Raw genomic sequence first — 13,966 nt, forward strand, 5'->3', positions numbered from 1 at the left:
TTATTTTTCAACTGCCTCGGTCCCCCGTCTTTTCGTGCTCTCCACGTTTTCAAACTACTACCTCTGTAACTTTCTCTCGGATCAGTACTCGATCGTCCCAAACTCTCCCGCTACGATTTTCGCCGAAGCCAATCCTTCCGGGCCCGTTTAAATTACATCGCCCTGTCGCTCCGGCTCCATTCTCTTCCAACAACTCGTCCTTATCTCTTGAATCTGCACATACGTCGACCTTCAATATGAGTTCTGTTTCCCACTACCAGCGCAAGCACAAGGTGACCGTGGTCGGTTCCGGTAACTGGTATGCTCACTACAACAATTGAGACGGATCGCAGAAGAAGAAGTGGAATGCTAACTGAACCGTAGGGGCTGTGCCATCGCCAAGATCGTCGCTGAAAACACTGCTAGCAACCCCTCGCTCTTTGAGCAGGATGTCCAGATGTGGGTGTTCGAGGAGAAGGTTGAGATCCCCAAGGACTCTCGTCACTACGACCCTTCGTCGCCGTTGTGCCAGGGCCAGCAGAACTTGACCGAAGTGATCAACCAGACCCACGAGAACATCAAGTATCTCCCTGGTGTCAGTCTGCCGCACAACCTGAAGGCCAACCCCTCGATTGTGGATGCCGTCCAGGACAGCACCATCCTGGTCTTCAACCTGCCTCACCAGTTCATCGTCAGGACCTGCGAGCAGATCAAGGGCAAGATCTTGCCCTACGCCCGTGGTATCTCGTGTATCAAGGGTGTCGACGTGAACGAGGAGGGTGCTCACCTCTTCTCCGAGACCATTGGTAACACCCTGGGCATTTACTGCGGTGCCCTTTCGGGTGCCAACATTGCCAACGAGGTGGCTCGTGAGAAGTGGTCCGAGTCGACCATTGGCTACGACACCCCGCATCTGGACTCCAAGGCCCCCGCCAGCTCTGTCGATTCCACCGCGGACACTGTGCACTTTGAGCACAAGGACGTCTCCGGTCAATACTCCAAGACCAAGCTCCAGCCCTTGCCCAACGAGTTCCCCCCTGTTGACCACGAGACTCTCAAGACTCTCTTCCACCGTCCCTACTTCCACATCCGTGTGAACAGCGATGTTGCCGGTGTTTCTCTCGCAGGTGCTCTGAAGAACATCGTCGCTCTTGCTGCCGGATGGGTTGACGGTCTGGGCTGGGGTGACAACGCCAAGGCTGCCATCATGCGTGTTGGTCTTTTGGAGATGGTCAAGTTTGGTGAGCGGTTCTTCGGTGCCACCATCGACAACCGGACGTTTACCGACGAGAGCGCGGGTGTTGCCGATCTCATCACCAGCTGCAGTTCTGGCCGTAACTTCCGTTGCGCCAAGCTCAGCGTGCAGAGGAAGCAGCACATCAGCGAGATCGAGAAGACCGAGCTCAACGGCCAGTCGCTCCAGGGAACCCTGACTGCCATCGAGGTCAACCATTTCCTCAAGAAGCAGGGCTCGGAGTCTGACTTCCCCTTGTTCACAGCCTGCTACCGTAAGTCACCCAATGCACTTTCCCCAAATACGACACATGCTAACTACTTGTAGACATCCTCCAGGGTACTATGCAGCCGGAGGTTATTCCTTCGTACATTGAGCGGTAAATTGAAATTCCAGCCGTTTCTTTCTCTTTTTGTTTTTGCTTTTGTTAATTCAGGCGACCTTTTCCTTCCATTTTCGTTTTCTACAGCAAACCTCAAGCGGAATCACAAAAGCCGAACGGAACCAGTGGGGTGAACTCCAGATTATAGAGCGGTTCGCAGTTATCATCATGATGTCGAAATGTCGTATTCCCTTTTTCCGTTTTTGTCATTTCTAGAACGTGTCGGCAGGCTTTGGGACCGGGCATGGATCACGTTACGTACATAAACAACAATAGATGGATGAAATGATTAGACTCGCAGAACTTGGGTTCCACGCGTGGTCTACCATGGTTACTTTGATGGCACGCTTTCGATCCGGCATTTGTTTCCTCGGATCTCGAACATTTCGTCCCAATGAATCATAGCTATCGTCCGGTTTCATGCGGTCTGCTGGTCATCCATACCATTGTTATCGCATGCATAGTTATCTTGAGAATCGGACAGATGGCAGTGTAGTCACCTGGTGAGCTGCACTACCAGCATCTACTAACCTGCCCTCGTAGGACCGCTTGTAGGATTGCTGGAGCTTTCTGCAGGACCAACGGCCAGGACGGAATTCCGGTACGAGGTGTACCCCAATCTCCACTTCCGTCTAGTTTCGGAGATAGCTTTCGACACCCCGCATTATGGTATTTTTTTATCATATCCTCGTCCCGACTGCCAGAGGCTTTGGGGTTTCAATCGGCTGGCGAAAGACTTCACCCGACTCTACTGCAGCATTCGGGACTGAAAGCGACCCGGGAGATCCCTTTTTGAACCTGCATTCCATTTGCTGGCCGTCCGGAAAAGCGTATTTCCCAGCTGTGCGAAGAATCCGGAGGCCGACACACATAAGTACCTGCTTCGACCGTGTTCATCACCTAAGGAATGGACGAAATTGACGGCGAGAATTTGGGTTGTGGAATATGCAATTATTGTTTGAAGGTTGGACAGTGATGTGCTTGTAGTTATTTCAGCCCAAAACATGTGATACTGTATGTTCTGCGTAGTACATACACTCTCCGTACCCCGTACGATTCATAGACAATTGTACCGCGAAGACAGACCAGATGCAATATGACCGCATAATGCAGCTATATTACTCTCCCAGGCACAGTACAGAGTACATCTTTTGAGTATCTCACCCACAGTTCGTACTTCTGCTCCCCCAGATATGTATTTAGAAGCTTAGTCCAAGAAAGAATGCAATTCAAGTGCTTTATCTCCAGGTTAACTTCTGATATTGCTGAAACAACCAACACACCGTCTCTCCGCTGACTCAGCGATGCACAACTCATCGCGTCTAACTTTTTGGGGATCAGGTGGACGAAGAAATTCTCGTAGCATGTACCTCATCTGCCTCACTTTACCAGGGCAGCAGTTGCTCTTGCATTCTCATTTTGTCCAGCCACTTAAGACACCGACATTCACTCTGTGCTTCTAACCTCAACTGTTATCCGCCCCTGACGTCAGTTCTGCTGTGAACGCAAGCCCAAGCCTACTCTCTCTGGAAGAGATCGTCCCGCCTCTCATGCTGTGATAAAGAAAGAGAAAAGGCAACACCACGATAAGGAGATCAATTCCATTGCGAACTCCGAAGAACCGGTTCACGCCGTGCGTGATACCTGATGTCCCTCGCCGAATCCGCCGCGACGGCGGTGCATGTTATCGCGACGAGTACGGCCACCAACCAGCCGGGGGGTGTGCATGAGCTGTGGCCGGATCAGACGAAAAGTCAGCGGGATCTGTATACGCAATTGGTGATAAGTAGTGTATTGGGATTGAGTGCTTTTCTGGCGTTTTGTGTATGTTGGTTCTTTTGAAAGGAGAGGATGATAAGATGCTAATGAATTAGGTGCTACGGCCAAGATGGACGGAGTTGTATGCGGCTCGAAGACGGCAGCGCAATTCTGCGTCTCATTTGCCGGAATTGCCTGATAGCTTTTTCGGTTGGATACCGGTTCTCTATCGGATTACGGATGAGCAAGTGTTGGAATCTGCGGGTATGGATGCTTATGTGGTGAGTGCCTTTAATACCAAGTCTTACGGAGCACGTCTGTCTAATCAGAATTCATCGTGCAGTTCTTATCATTTTTCAAATTTGCTATCCGCTTCTTGTCGACCCTCTTCGTTTTCGCCGTCGCGATTATCCTCCCAATTCACTATACATACGGTGGCAAGAAAGGTATCCCAGGGTCAGACAATGGAGATGGGGGAGATGACAATAAAAAAAAGGTGCTCTCTCCGAATTACCTGTCGATGTACGTGATTTTCGCGTACATCTTCAGCGGGTTGGCAGTCTACTTGCTCCTGCAAGAAACGAACAAAGTCATTCGCACCCGTCAGAGGTACCTTGGAAGTCAGACCAGCACCACGGATCGGACGATTCGTCTCTCAGGCATCCCGAAGGAAATGAGATCGGAAGACAATATCAAGGAGTTTATCGAGGGCCTACAAGTTGGGAAGGTCGAAAATGTCACTCTTTGCCGTGACTGGCGTGAACTGGATGGCTTGATCGACGAGCGACTTTGCGTACTGCGGAACCTCGAACGGTCGTGGACGAAATACCTGGGGTACAAACGACCAAGCAGAGCTAATGGGGACGTTATGCCCATGACATGGCAACAGGCCGGTGGCTCCAGCCTGGTCCTAGATGATGACAATGAGCGGACCCAACTTCTGCCGGACAGTGCTCGAGAACGCGCTGCCCACAGGAAGCGTCCGACAGTGCGTATCTGGTATGGACCGCTGAACCTGCGCTACCGGAATATCGATGCAATTGATTACTTTGAAGAAAAGCTGCGGAATTTGGACGATACGATTCTGACTGCTCGTCGGAAGAAGTATACGCCAACTGGATTGGCGTTCGTGACGATGGAGTCTATTGCTGCTTCTCAGATGGTTGTTCAGGCGACCCTCGATCCCCATCCGATGCAGCTTTTTGCCAGACTTGCTCCTGCCCCAGCCGATGTCGTTTGGAGGAATACGTATGTGTCGCGTGCCAGACGGATGATGCAGTCATGGTCAATCACTATAGCCATCGCATTCTTCACAGTTTTCTGGTCGGTGCTTTTGATTCCCGTCGCCTATTTGCTGCAATTGGAGACTCTGCACAAGGTGTTCCCTCAGCTGGCGGATGCCCTTGCTGAAAACCCGATAGCCAAGTCGCTGGTCCAGACCGGTCTTCCTACCTTGGCTTTGTCGCTATTGACGATTGCTGTGCCGTATTTGTATACCTGGCTCTCTCATCACCAGGGTATGATGTCTGGCGGAGATATTGAGCTGTCGGTGATTTCGAAGAACTTTTTCTTCTCATTCTTCAACCTGTTCCTCGTCTTTACTGTCTTCGGTACTGCGTCGACTTTTTACGGCTTCTGGGAGAATCTGCGTGATGCCTTCAAAGACGCAACGACCATTGCTTTTGCATTAGCCAGGTCCTTAGAATCATTTGCCCCGTTCTATATCAATTTCTTAGCGCTGCAGAGCTTGGGTCTATTTCCATTTCGGCTTCTCGAATTTGGCAGCGTTGCTATGTACCCGATCAATTTCTTCTATGCAAAGACGCCACGGGAGTACGCCGAACTGACGACGCCACCGACGTTCAGCTACGGCTTCTCCATTCCACAGACGATTTTCATTCTGATAATTTGCGTGGTATACAGTGTTTTCCCCAGCTCGTGGCTCATTTGTCTTTTCGGACTGGTATACTTCACCCTTGGCAAATTTATTTACAAATACCAGCTTCTCTACGCAATGGACCACCAGCAACATTCCACTGGCCGCGCTTGGCCCATGATCTGCAGTCGTGTATTCATGGGCTTGATGGTCTTTCAGCTCGCGGTGATTGGTGTGCTCGCCTTAAGTAAAGCCGTCACTCGCTCCTTGCTCCTCGTGCCTTTGCTCGGTGCAACTGTCTGGTTCTCTTACTGGTTCAGCCGCTCCTACGAGCCGCTCATGAAGTTCATCGCCCTGAAAAGTATCGACCGAAACCGCCCAGGTGGCGGGGATATCTCTCCCTCGCCATCAGCGACTTTCTCCCCTCCGTCGGGTCTTGAGCGTGATGCACTTCCTATACGTGTTGGCGGGCAGGAGCTGGGGTTGAAATTGAGTAAATATGTGAACCCGAGTTTGATCCTGCCACTGCATGATGCGTGGCTGCCAGGACGGAGTGCGGCGCCGAATTTTTCGGGGGCTTTTGCGGGTTATGAGGCGATGAACGGAAGTGGTGTATCCGTTTGATGGCTTGTGTGCATAATTCAAGCGGACTTCGTTCATATCGTTCCCGTCCTCTTGTTATGTTTTCTTTCCTTTCCCTTCCACCGAGTCCCTTGGCTTGACATGATGTTACAGCGTTGATTGACGATATACGACCACGACTACGATACCACCTTGCTCTTTGATATCTTGCATTCGTTCAATGTTATGCTTGGGTTGTTCTGGATAGACGTAGTGATGCCGCTATGTCCCTGTTAGTTCTCGGCTTAGACTGGTATGAACCGACTTTATTCCAAGTAAAATAGTCTTACAAATTGGACAATTACAAAGATCCGTCTTGCGTAGCATAAACATTTAGTTATCTGACCTAGAATTGGTGCCTCGTTATTCAGGCACTGTATAACATCAGCCTCCCATTCACCAGCACGACATCCAACGCCCAACGGCAAAAAAGCCAAAGCCCAGAGCAGACAGCAACAAACAACAGCAAATGCGATCCTTCAACACGCACTACTGCAACCTTCCTGCATCCGGCTCTAACTCTGTCGTCAGTCCGTATCCGACCGTTTCCTTTCGTCGCATCCCTCGGCTATACCTATTTTGTTATTGACTGGGATTAAAGCAGAGAGCTATCTGATTTGCCGGAGCGCATGTCCCTGCTGGCCTGGGTTGGTCTGAACGCCGGGATGGCATAAGAACCTAAGTCTGATGTGGATTATTTGTAGTGCTAGAAAATTCCCGTTGCGGTTGATTGATCCCGGATGGACCATTCCGTCCCGCTAAACCATCGGCATTCTGCACGCACAGTTCCGTATTGCAGAAGGAATAAATGGACCACAAGATGGGCAATAAAAAGGAAGCAGGAGTTTAATCATCGCGCAGAATCTTTCCTCTTGCCGTACGAATTTGCATTCAGAACCAATGATGGATGACCGGATATGTCAAGTCTGGGTCTGGTTCTCGCCGGTGGATCGACCAACGCATTTGGACGAATGATGGAGAATTCTAGAGACATTGACCCTGAGAATGGGCGTCATTCTCGTCCCTGGCCCCGGGACGTCGACGCCACGGCGCCACGGATGGAGATGATGGTTCGGTGCAGAAGTCGGAGGCAAATTGAAGAGACGGGAGGACAAAGAAAGACTGCATATTCTTCTCTTCTGCTCTCCTCATGCACCCGACTTGATCAGATTCCTTTCTTCATTAGTCCCGCTTCTAGCGGTGAAGCGTCTACTTCTCCAATTTCCATTCTTTCGTTCTATCCAATCGCTCTCTGATAGAGGCACTGGCACATCGACCGTGTGCATCTGCATTGCTACTTGTCCGGCGTGCACTACGCTGCTTTGCTCCATTCTTTGGCAAGCAGAGTACCCGCTGGCCAACTCATCGAAAGAGGCCTGAACAAATCAGTAATTAGAAAGGAATTGAGGTAACAACGCCTCCCCGAAACAATGGAATAGCCACCACCACAATTCCATCATCCCATGCTGCAGATCGGCATCCGAGCAGCGCTGAATGCTTTCCTTTCTCACAATCTCCACATACTTTCTGGCTTGATTTCAGCTGATCGTCTTTTCGTGAAGTTTCCATCCACTTTACCCCATGATTCAGTTGATCCTCTCCGTAGTCCGTTCTTCCGCTCTCGCTACTCCACAGTCTGACGTTACCGGTCTGTCTACTCGCTTCGCTTCGCTTTACAACAGCCAACCTACCTGTATTCTGTGTATACAGTTTGATCAAAACGACACAATTCGAATGTGTTGAACCGATCAACTGCATATGTTAACTCTGCTTCGATCACACTCACAATGCCGTCCCTGTGCCCCCCGCATCCCGGACTAGGCTGTATGCCTGAAAAAGGCTTCAGCTGGAACGAATCGACAGTGAGTGATTCGGCATCGGATTCGTCTGAAACGTCTAACGCAGTCGACTCTCGCGCAACGCCGGGGATCCCTCCGGCAGTGGCCAAACGGTTGCTCGATCTCGTTCCACCCCAGACCCGTTCTTCCCTGCGCTTGACATGCAAGTCGTGGTCTCGTGCCGTTGATACGGCGAAGCCCGTTACCAGACCCGCTGGGAATGTAGTCCCGCCTGAGGTTCTGCTGCAGATCTTCTACATGTTAAATCCTCGGGACTTTGATAATGCCCGGCGGATTTGCTCGCAATGGATGCGGATTAGTTTAGATCAGAATCTACTGGAGAGTATGTTGAAGAAGGCAGGTTGGTGGGATGCATGGCAGCATGATTTTCAGATGCAGCGTCCTCCTGCTTCAGCTGCGGAAGAGGAGAGTCTGGTGTGGAGGATGAGCAAGCGGTTCTCGACCGAGTGTCTGTTATCCGGCCGGAAACTGAACGTCGAGAAGCCTGGGTTCTTGACCACTGGCGTTATCGATTTTTCCAAACTCTCTCAACATCCTGCACAGAGTGTGCGAAGCGCGCAGGGTCCGTCTGAGGCAACCGATTATTTTAGCAGGGATGCTACGACTTCATCGAAATTCAATGTTAGCACCTGCGGCAACTATTTGCTGGTTACGTCCGGCTGCGTGATTTATGTCTACCGTTTGCTCGCCAAGAAGGCTGGCCTTTTGGAGTCAATGTCGTTGGCAGACGTTAGCGATAGGGATATCACGCTTGTCGCTAGCATTCCTTGTCCGGATGGAGTGGTTTCTGCTACAATTGACACCAGTGCACCCAAGTTTGTCATTGCTGCATTGCTACGTGATCGCGTCGGAATGGTCTGCGACTTGGTAACGCCTGAGAACCAGGAGGCTGTGGACAAGTCTGTACAAAATGACACGATTGATGTCTCGCAACACTACTACCACGATGTGTGTTCCCTGGAAGATCCACCCCGCAGCGTGTCCATCTGCCCCGGCCGTCGCTGCATCGCGTTCGGTGGTGGCACAGGTATCGAATTGCGCTGGGTCGACGAAGTATCCAAGCAAGACTGCAAAAAACACTTTCCCATGACTCAACCATCAGAAATCCTCCACTTCCTTCCCAACCGCGCCGACACCCCCGAAGAGCTCCGCCTCGTCTCCTCCTTAGCCGATCCCGGAGTGCCAGCCTGCCAATGCTACAGCAAGACCAAACAACCCTGCCAACTCCACCTAGAAGCAGACGTCCACTCCTTAACTAGCCTCGACCCCCGCGACAAGCGCAACCTCTCCCTCATCCGTGCAACGCATTGTCACCACTACCGCGCTATCCCGATAAACGACGGTTTGCACATCCTCTTCATCGAACCGCGCACGGGGTTCCTCTGCATAGGCTCTGACTCGCCTATCGGCGGTCCTTCAAGTCTGACCCGCGCCCTCGTCTGCGCACCCCCATTCAATCACGAACACCCTGAAACAGTTCCCACGCCCACCGTCTTCGCAGCCGGCTCAGACCTCTCCTGGGGTCTTCGGGTCGTCGCAGCCTACAAAGACCGTCTAGTTCTCTACTCCGTCCCCCTCGACGTATTCAACGTCATTCGCAAAGAACGCGAAGTCCAATCGCTAGGTGTAATGGGCGACTCCGACCTCGCACGCGACTGGTTCCTAGACGGTGAACGCTCCTCCAAGCGACGGGGTAGTCTCATCCCTAACCAGAATGGTGACTGGGAGTTTTTGTTGAGCGTATCCTACCGCCCTACGGCAATGATGTGGCCGCTCAAGATATACGGGAAGGAAATCGGGCGGATGGAAAACGTCGTCGAACTCGCATTGCAGTCGTCGCATGGTGGTGCGAGGGTATGGGCATTCGGAGCGTCTGGTGAGACTAATATCATCGACGTGGATACTTTCACATCCCCCACACAAAGGCCAGCAGACGTACCCTGCAAGTCCCTCTCCATCGACGCAGACGGCAGCGTCGAGAATGCGCAATTCGTCAATCGATCCGAGGATTCGGGATTGTTCTCGCCACGATCACCCCGGTCGGAGGTTTTGAATGACTTTAGAGGTCAGCATTCGACTGCTGCACCGCCGCATCATGCACTGGCGGGTTTGAATATGGATCAAGCAACTACCCAGTCTGCTACTCAGACAGCTGGCGCGGTTTCGCGACGGCGTCCGTCATACGCGGCGTGTATTGTTGGGTTTAATATTCCTGAACTTGGGGCGAGGGAGGGAAGGTGGGTTGAGAATGAAGCTTGACGATGATGTTTAGGACGTTTGGTATATAGTACGGCGCAGATTGTTTAGATCCTTTTTTTGTTCATTTTAGTATGCTACAAGTGTGGCAGGCTGTCTGCTCTCTGATTTTGTTTATATTTTGAATACCCCATGGTTTACTTTGTTTGATTTGTTCGGTATAGTGCAATTGGACCCCACTTTGTTTGTACTGCAGTACATATGGTGTCTCTTGGGGAATACGGCATCACGAATCATGAAATATCCAATTATCTATCCCGTACTCAATCTCCAAAACCATAGTTGAACATTCATAACTTTTCCCAACCAAGCGTTCAGACATTATTCGTAGACTCCAGTAAAGAGAACACGCACGGCTCATTAGAAGAAATAAACGACAAACCGAAAACAAAACACACGAGAATCGCTAGCTTATTTACCAGTCAATTTCTGTCTGCGAGTGCGAACGGCCTGTGCGAGGTTCTCGAGCGTAGACTCGGTGTCTTCCCAGCCGATGCAGGCGTCGGTGATACTGACGCCGTACTTGAGGCCAGACTTGCCCTCAGCGGGGACCTTCTGGCTGCCTGTGGGTTGTTAGCATATAGTCTTTGGCGATGATGTTGGGGTACGTACCCTCGTTGATGTTGCTCTCGATCATAACACCCATGATAGCAGTCTCACCGGCGGCAATCTGCTCGCCAAGAACAGCAGCGACCTTGGGCTGGTTCTTGTGGTTTTTCTCAGAGTTACCGTGGCTGCAGTCGACCATGAGACGGGCGGGGAGACCCTTGGCTTCAAGCTTCTTCTTGGCGTCCTGGATGCTCGCAGCGTCGTAGTTGGTACCTTTCTTGCCTCCGCGCAGAATGACGAAGCAGTCCGGGTTACCCACGGTGCCGACGATGGCGGCGACACCAGGCTTGGTGACGGAAAGGAAGTGGTGGGGGTTCTTGACGGAGCCGATCGCGTCGACAGCGACGTCCAGAGTGCCGTCCGTGCCGTTCTTGAAGCCGACGGGGAAGGACAGACCAGAAGCCAATTCACGGTGGACCTGGGACTCGGTCGTGCGAGCACCAACAGCACCAACGGACAGACAGTCAGCCAGGAACTGAGGCGAGATGGTATCCAGCATTTCGCTAGCGATAGGCATGCCCTTGTTGGTCAAGTCAACGAACATCTGGCGCGACGTGCGCAGACCCTTGTTAATCTTGAAGCTGTTGTCGAGATCCGGGTCGTTGATAAGGCCCTTCCAGCCGACAGTGGTACGCGGCTTCTCGAGGTACGAGCGCATCACAATCAACAACTCATCCTTGTATTTCTCCTTCAGCTTCAGAAGCTTGTCGCAGTATTCGAGGGCCATGGCGGGGTCGTGGATGGAGCAGGGTCCGATGACGACAAGGAGACGGTGCTTATCGGTGTCTGTGCCCTGGACGACGGCAATGGACTCCTCACGGCCTTGCATGACCGTCTGACGCGAGGACTCTGTCAATGCGATCTCATGCTGCAGGAGGTTGGGAGGAGTCAGAGGGTTGTATCCGCGGACTAGCGCTGTCAGCTATTGAACTGCAATTAAAGAGTATCAGAGAATACGCACTGCGTGAGTCTTCCAGATGGCTCTGGTTGCCCACATTGGGGTTCTCAATGAAGAACTGTGCAATTGAGTCAGTATCCAGAGGAGCAATTGGCGATTTTGTCATTGACTCACAGACATAGCGGCGGGGTTGAGATAGGCGTTGATAGAGGGGGATTAACAAAGAGACAACAGTGGCGGAGCGATGGTTTATATAGCCAGAAGAATTAGGGATTTACAGAATATTTTGAAGGAGACAAAGAATAAAAAAATGAGGAAAAGACTTGAAAGGAGTATCAGAGACGTCGTTTGCAACTTTTTGGAGAGTTGCGATTTCGGGCCGACGAGTCATAGTCCACCAATCGGTCATCATGCACGTGATTTCGGTGAGCCGCGGAGCCTATCAATAGAACAAGCCCTAAGGTGAATGATTTACTATTCGCTGCCAGAGAATCTAGTCTCTGTTTGCTACTAGAATTTTGATCTGTTATGGAAAAAAAGCAGAAAGCAAATGTGTTGTCAGAAAAACCTGTTTCAACTACCATCTTCCTAAAGCTACGGATATGACCCCAAAAATGACTATACCAAGCTCGTTTTGCTGCGACAATTAGCCATCGCTCGTATGCAGGAAACGACCGGATTACCTTGATTGTGCAGAATCAGAGGCGCATAGTCCCCGCTAAAATGTTTATTTTTTGTAATGAGAAGTCTTCTTTTGCAGGCCTACACTCGTCCTGGCATCGTGTTTATATGTATCTCCTGAAGTTGGTGGCGATCTATGATTGTCAACGACGCAGATCCAAAAGAACAAAATAATCCACACTTCATAGTATAGCGGCACCGGGCCAGTGGTGTGCCTGGCGGTTGATCAATCAACTCGCTTTTCAATTGCCACCTGCACTGAAGTAACCCTTTCATCTCCCGGTCCATCAATAGCGAACTGTTTGTGATCAAAGCCCTCTCCTACCTGCCAATTGAGCCCAGAAGTAACTTCCTTTTTACCATTGTAGTGGAAGTATAAGATATACATCGTGTTCCTGGAAATACTAATGTCAACCTGTGTCAGAGAGGAAAGACGACTTCCGTCCTCATCGCCGAAAAGGTGCCATGCAAAGGGCCGGTAGCCCTCGGCCAGAGGGTCAAGCCAGTATACTAAGCTGTCGCTGCAATGAAGCTTTCTGGTGGCTTATTTAAAAGCCACGATGCGTTCTGCACGATTTAGTCTGTCCATGTCGCGATTATCGATTGAAGCTTTGTGTTCGTTTTGCTGGCGAAGGCTTGGTTACAACCACAAAGCTGACTAGTTTTTATTTCAATCCTGGAATAAGAATGTATATCGTCGTTAAGCCTCCGGGAACGCAACTTATATCAAAACAAATTTCGAAAGCGTTGACCCCGTCCTGTGTAGGACGGCTCTTTACGCAGACTCAATTGAACTCGCCAATCCATGATAAATCCTGGCGGTCACCAGAGATTACCTCAACGGCATAAATGCTGGTGTTCTGCTATAATCTCGTGTATCTCTAAATGGAGGGCCCTGAAGATGTCGCCATTCGATTGACTTTCCCGCTGTTGAGTCAGGGCAGAGCTAGAATCTGGGATAGCTTTTATTCGACGCTTGCTTTTTCTCGAGATTGTTGGCTCACTAGGATCTTTTATCTTTTGCTTTAAAGGGTCAATATATAGCTCCTTGGGAATCTATTCTGGTCCAAGCCGGAAGATGTCCACAACGGGGTTTAGAGGCACAGGTGCATCGTGAAAGTAGGCCTTCAGGATCTTTCAGCAATTGTCATGGACTATGTATACTCTGTTTGGGCTACCCTAGTGCGTGGATATATCCTTTTCCCAGAACTTAAACTGGAAAGCATTCTCTTCGGACAGAAGCTTCAGGCTGCACTTCGTGTAATTGTATTCAAATTTCCCAGCATTGGATATGCGATAACCGTCGGAATCAGAATACATTGCATAAAACGCAACTCAGATATTGACAAGCAGAAAATGTATACATACACGCACAGTGATTACTCAGTCCTTTTGAATTACTCAACCATTTATGTTAGTTTCACAGAGCAAACATGCACTCATCTTCACGAATACCCCTTGGTTCTGCTTTCTGAGTAGGCCAACAACTCTCTTTCATTTTATATTCCCCGCTCATTGTATTACGTACATATAGATGATCCTGAACCATGGACTTGGTATAGCTTGGTGCCATTGAAATAATGGCACGGCGGCCTCATTATTACAGGCACTACTCGATAAGCTAGCCCCATTCTTAGATTTTATCACTAGGCCAGGATCCGGACATTCCCCGGAGCCAAAAAGCAAAATATTCATTAGAGAAGACCTGCCTTACAAATCACACTCGAAGCAAGTCTGGTATCCTACAATTTCGCTGATATAACCTCGAGGCTGATTGTACCAATCCAGTTCTGCGACAATTCAGTTAGTCCAT

The 13,966-nt window shown here is 50.4% G+C and overlaps 5 protein-coding genes across 5 annotated transcripts; 4 read left to right on the forward strand and 1 right to left on the reverse strand.

Moving 5' to 3' along the window:
* Positions 1–236: 236 nt before the first annotated feature.
* Positions 237–1,596, forward strand: EURHEDRAFT_459607 (glycerol-3-phosphate dehydrogenase family protein; the record flags this gene model as incomplete). The annotated part of the gene is made up of 3 exons (XM_040784595.1): positions 237–298; positions 364–1,487; positions 1,541–1,596. 3 exons carry the CDS (start codon positions 237–239, stop codon positions 1,594–1,596), a joined length of 1,242 nt encoding a protein of 413 aa, XP_040637390.1.
* A 1,241-nt stretch (positions 1,597–2,837) lies between these two features.
* Positions 2,838–6,159, forward strand: EURHEDRAFT_482266 (putative DUF221 domain protein). The gene is made up of 3 exons (XM_040785518.1): positions 2,838–3,419; positions 3,470–3,634; positions 3,697–6,159. The coding sequence occupies exons 1-3, from the start codon at positions 3,243–3,245 to the stop codon at positions 5,851–5,853; spliced, it is 2,499 nt and encodes an 832-aa protein (XP_040637391.1). The 5' UTR covers positions 2,838–3,242; the 3' UTR covers positions 5,854–6,159.
* Positions 6,160–6,370: 211 nt separating this feature from the next.
* EURHEDRAFT_414119 (uncharacterized protein) lies at positions 6,371–7,475 on the forward strand. Its single transcript, XM_040782341.1, has 3 exons — positions 6,371–6,497; positions 6,555–7,258; positions 7,413–7,475. The coding sequence occupies exon 2, from the start codon at positions 6,768–6,770 to the stop codon at positions 7,104–7,106; it is 339 nt and encodes a 112-aa protein (XP_040637392.1). The 5' UTR covers positions 6,371–6,497; positions 6,555–6,767; the 3' UTR covers positions 7,107–7,258; positions 7,413–7,475.
* Positions 7,476–7,637: 162 nt separating this feature from the next.
* EURHEDRAFT_516626 (F-box domain protein) lies at positions 7,638–9,968 on the forward strand (the record flags this gene model as incomplete). The annotated part of the gene is made up of 2 exons (XM_040786495.1): positions 7,638–7,712; positions 7,887–9,968. The coding sequence occupies 2 exons, from the start codon at positions 7,638–7,640 to the stop codon at positions 9,966–9,968; spliced, it is 2,157 nt and encodes a 718-aa protein (XP_040637393.1).
* Positions 9,969–10,376: 408 nt separating this feature from the next.
* EURHEDRAFT_379050 (3-deoxy-7-phosphoheptulonate synthase) lies at positions 10,377–11,652 on the reverse strand (the record flags this gene model as incomplete). Its single annotated transcript, XM_040779131.1, has 4 exons — positions 10,377–10,528; positions 10,578–11,483; positions 11,536–11,590; positions 11,647–11,652. The coding sequence occupies 4 exons, from the start codon at positions 11,650–11,652 to the stop codon at positions 10,377–10,379; spliced, it is 1,119 nt and encodes a 372-aa protein (XP_040637394.1).
* Positions 11,653–13,966: the final 2,314 nt, after the last annotated feature.

Source organism: Aspergillus ruber (assembly GCF_000600275.1).
Source record: "Aspergillus ruber CBS 135680 unplaced genomic scaffold scaffold00020, whole genome shotgun sequence".
Taxonomy (NCBI): Eukaryota; Fungi; Ascomycota; class Eurotiomycetes; order Eurotiales; family Aspergillaceae; genus Aspergillus; species Aspergillus ruber.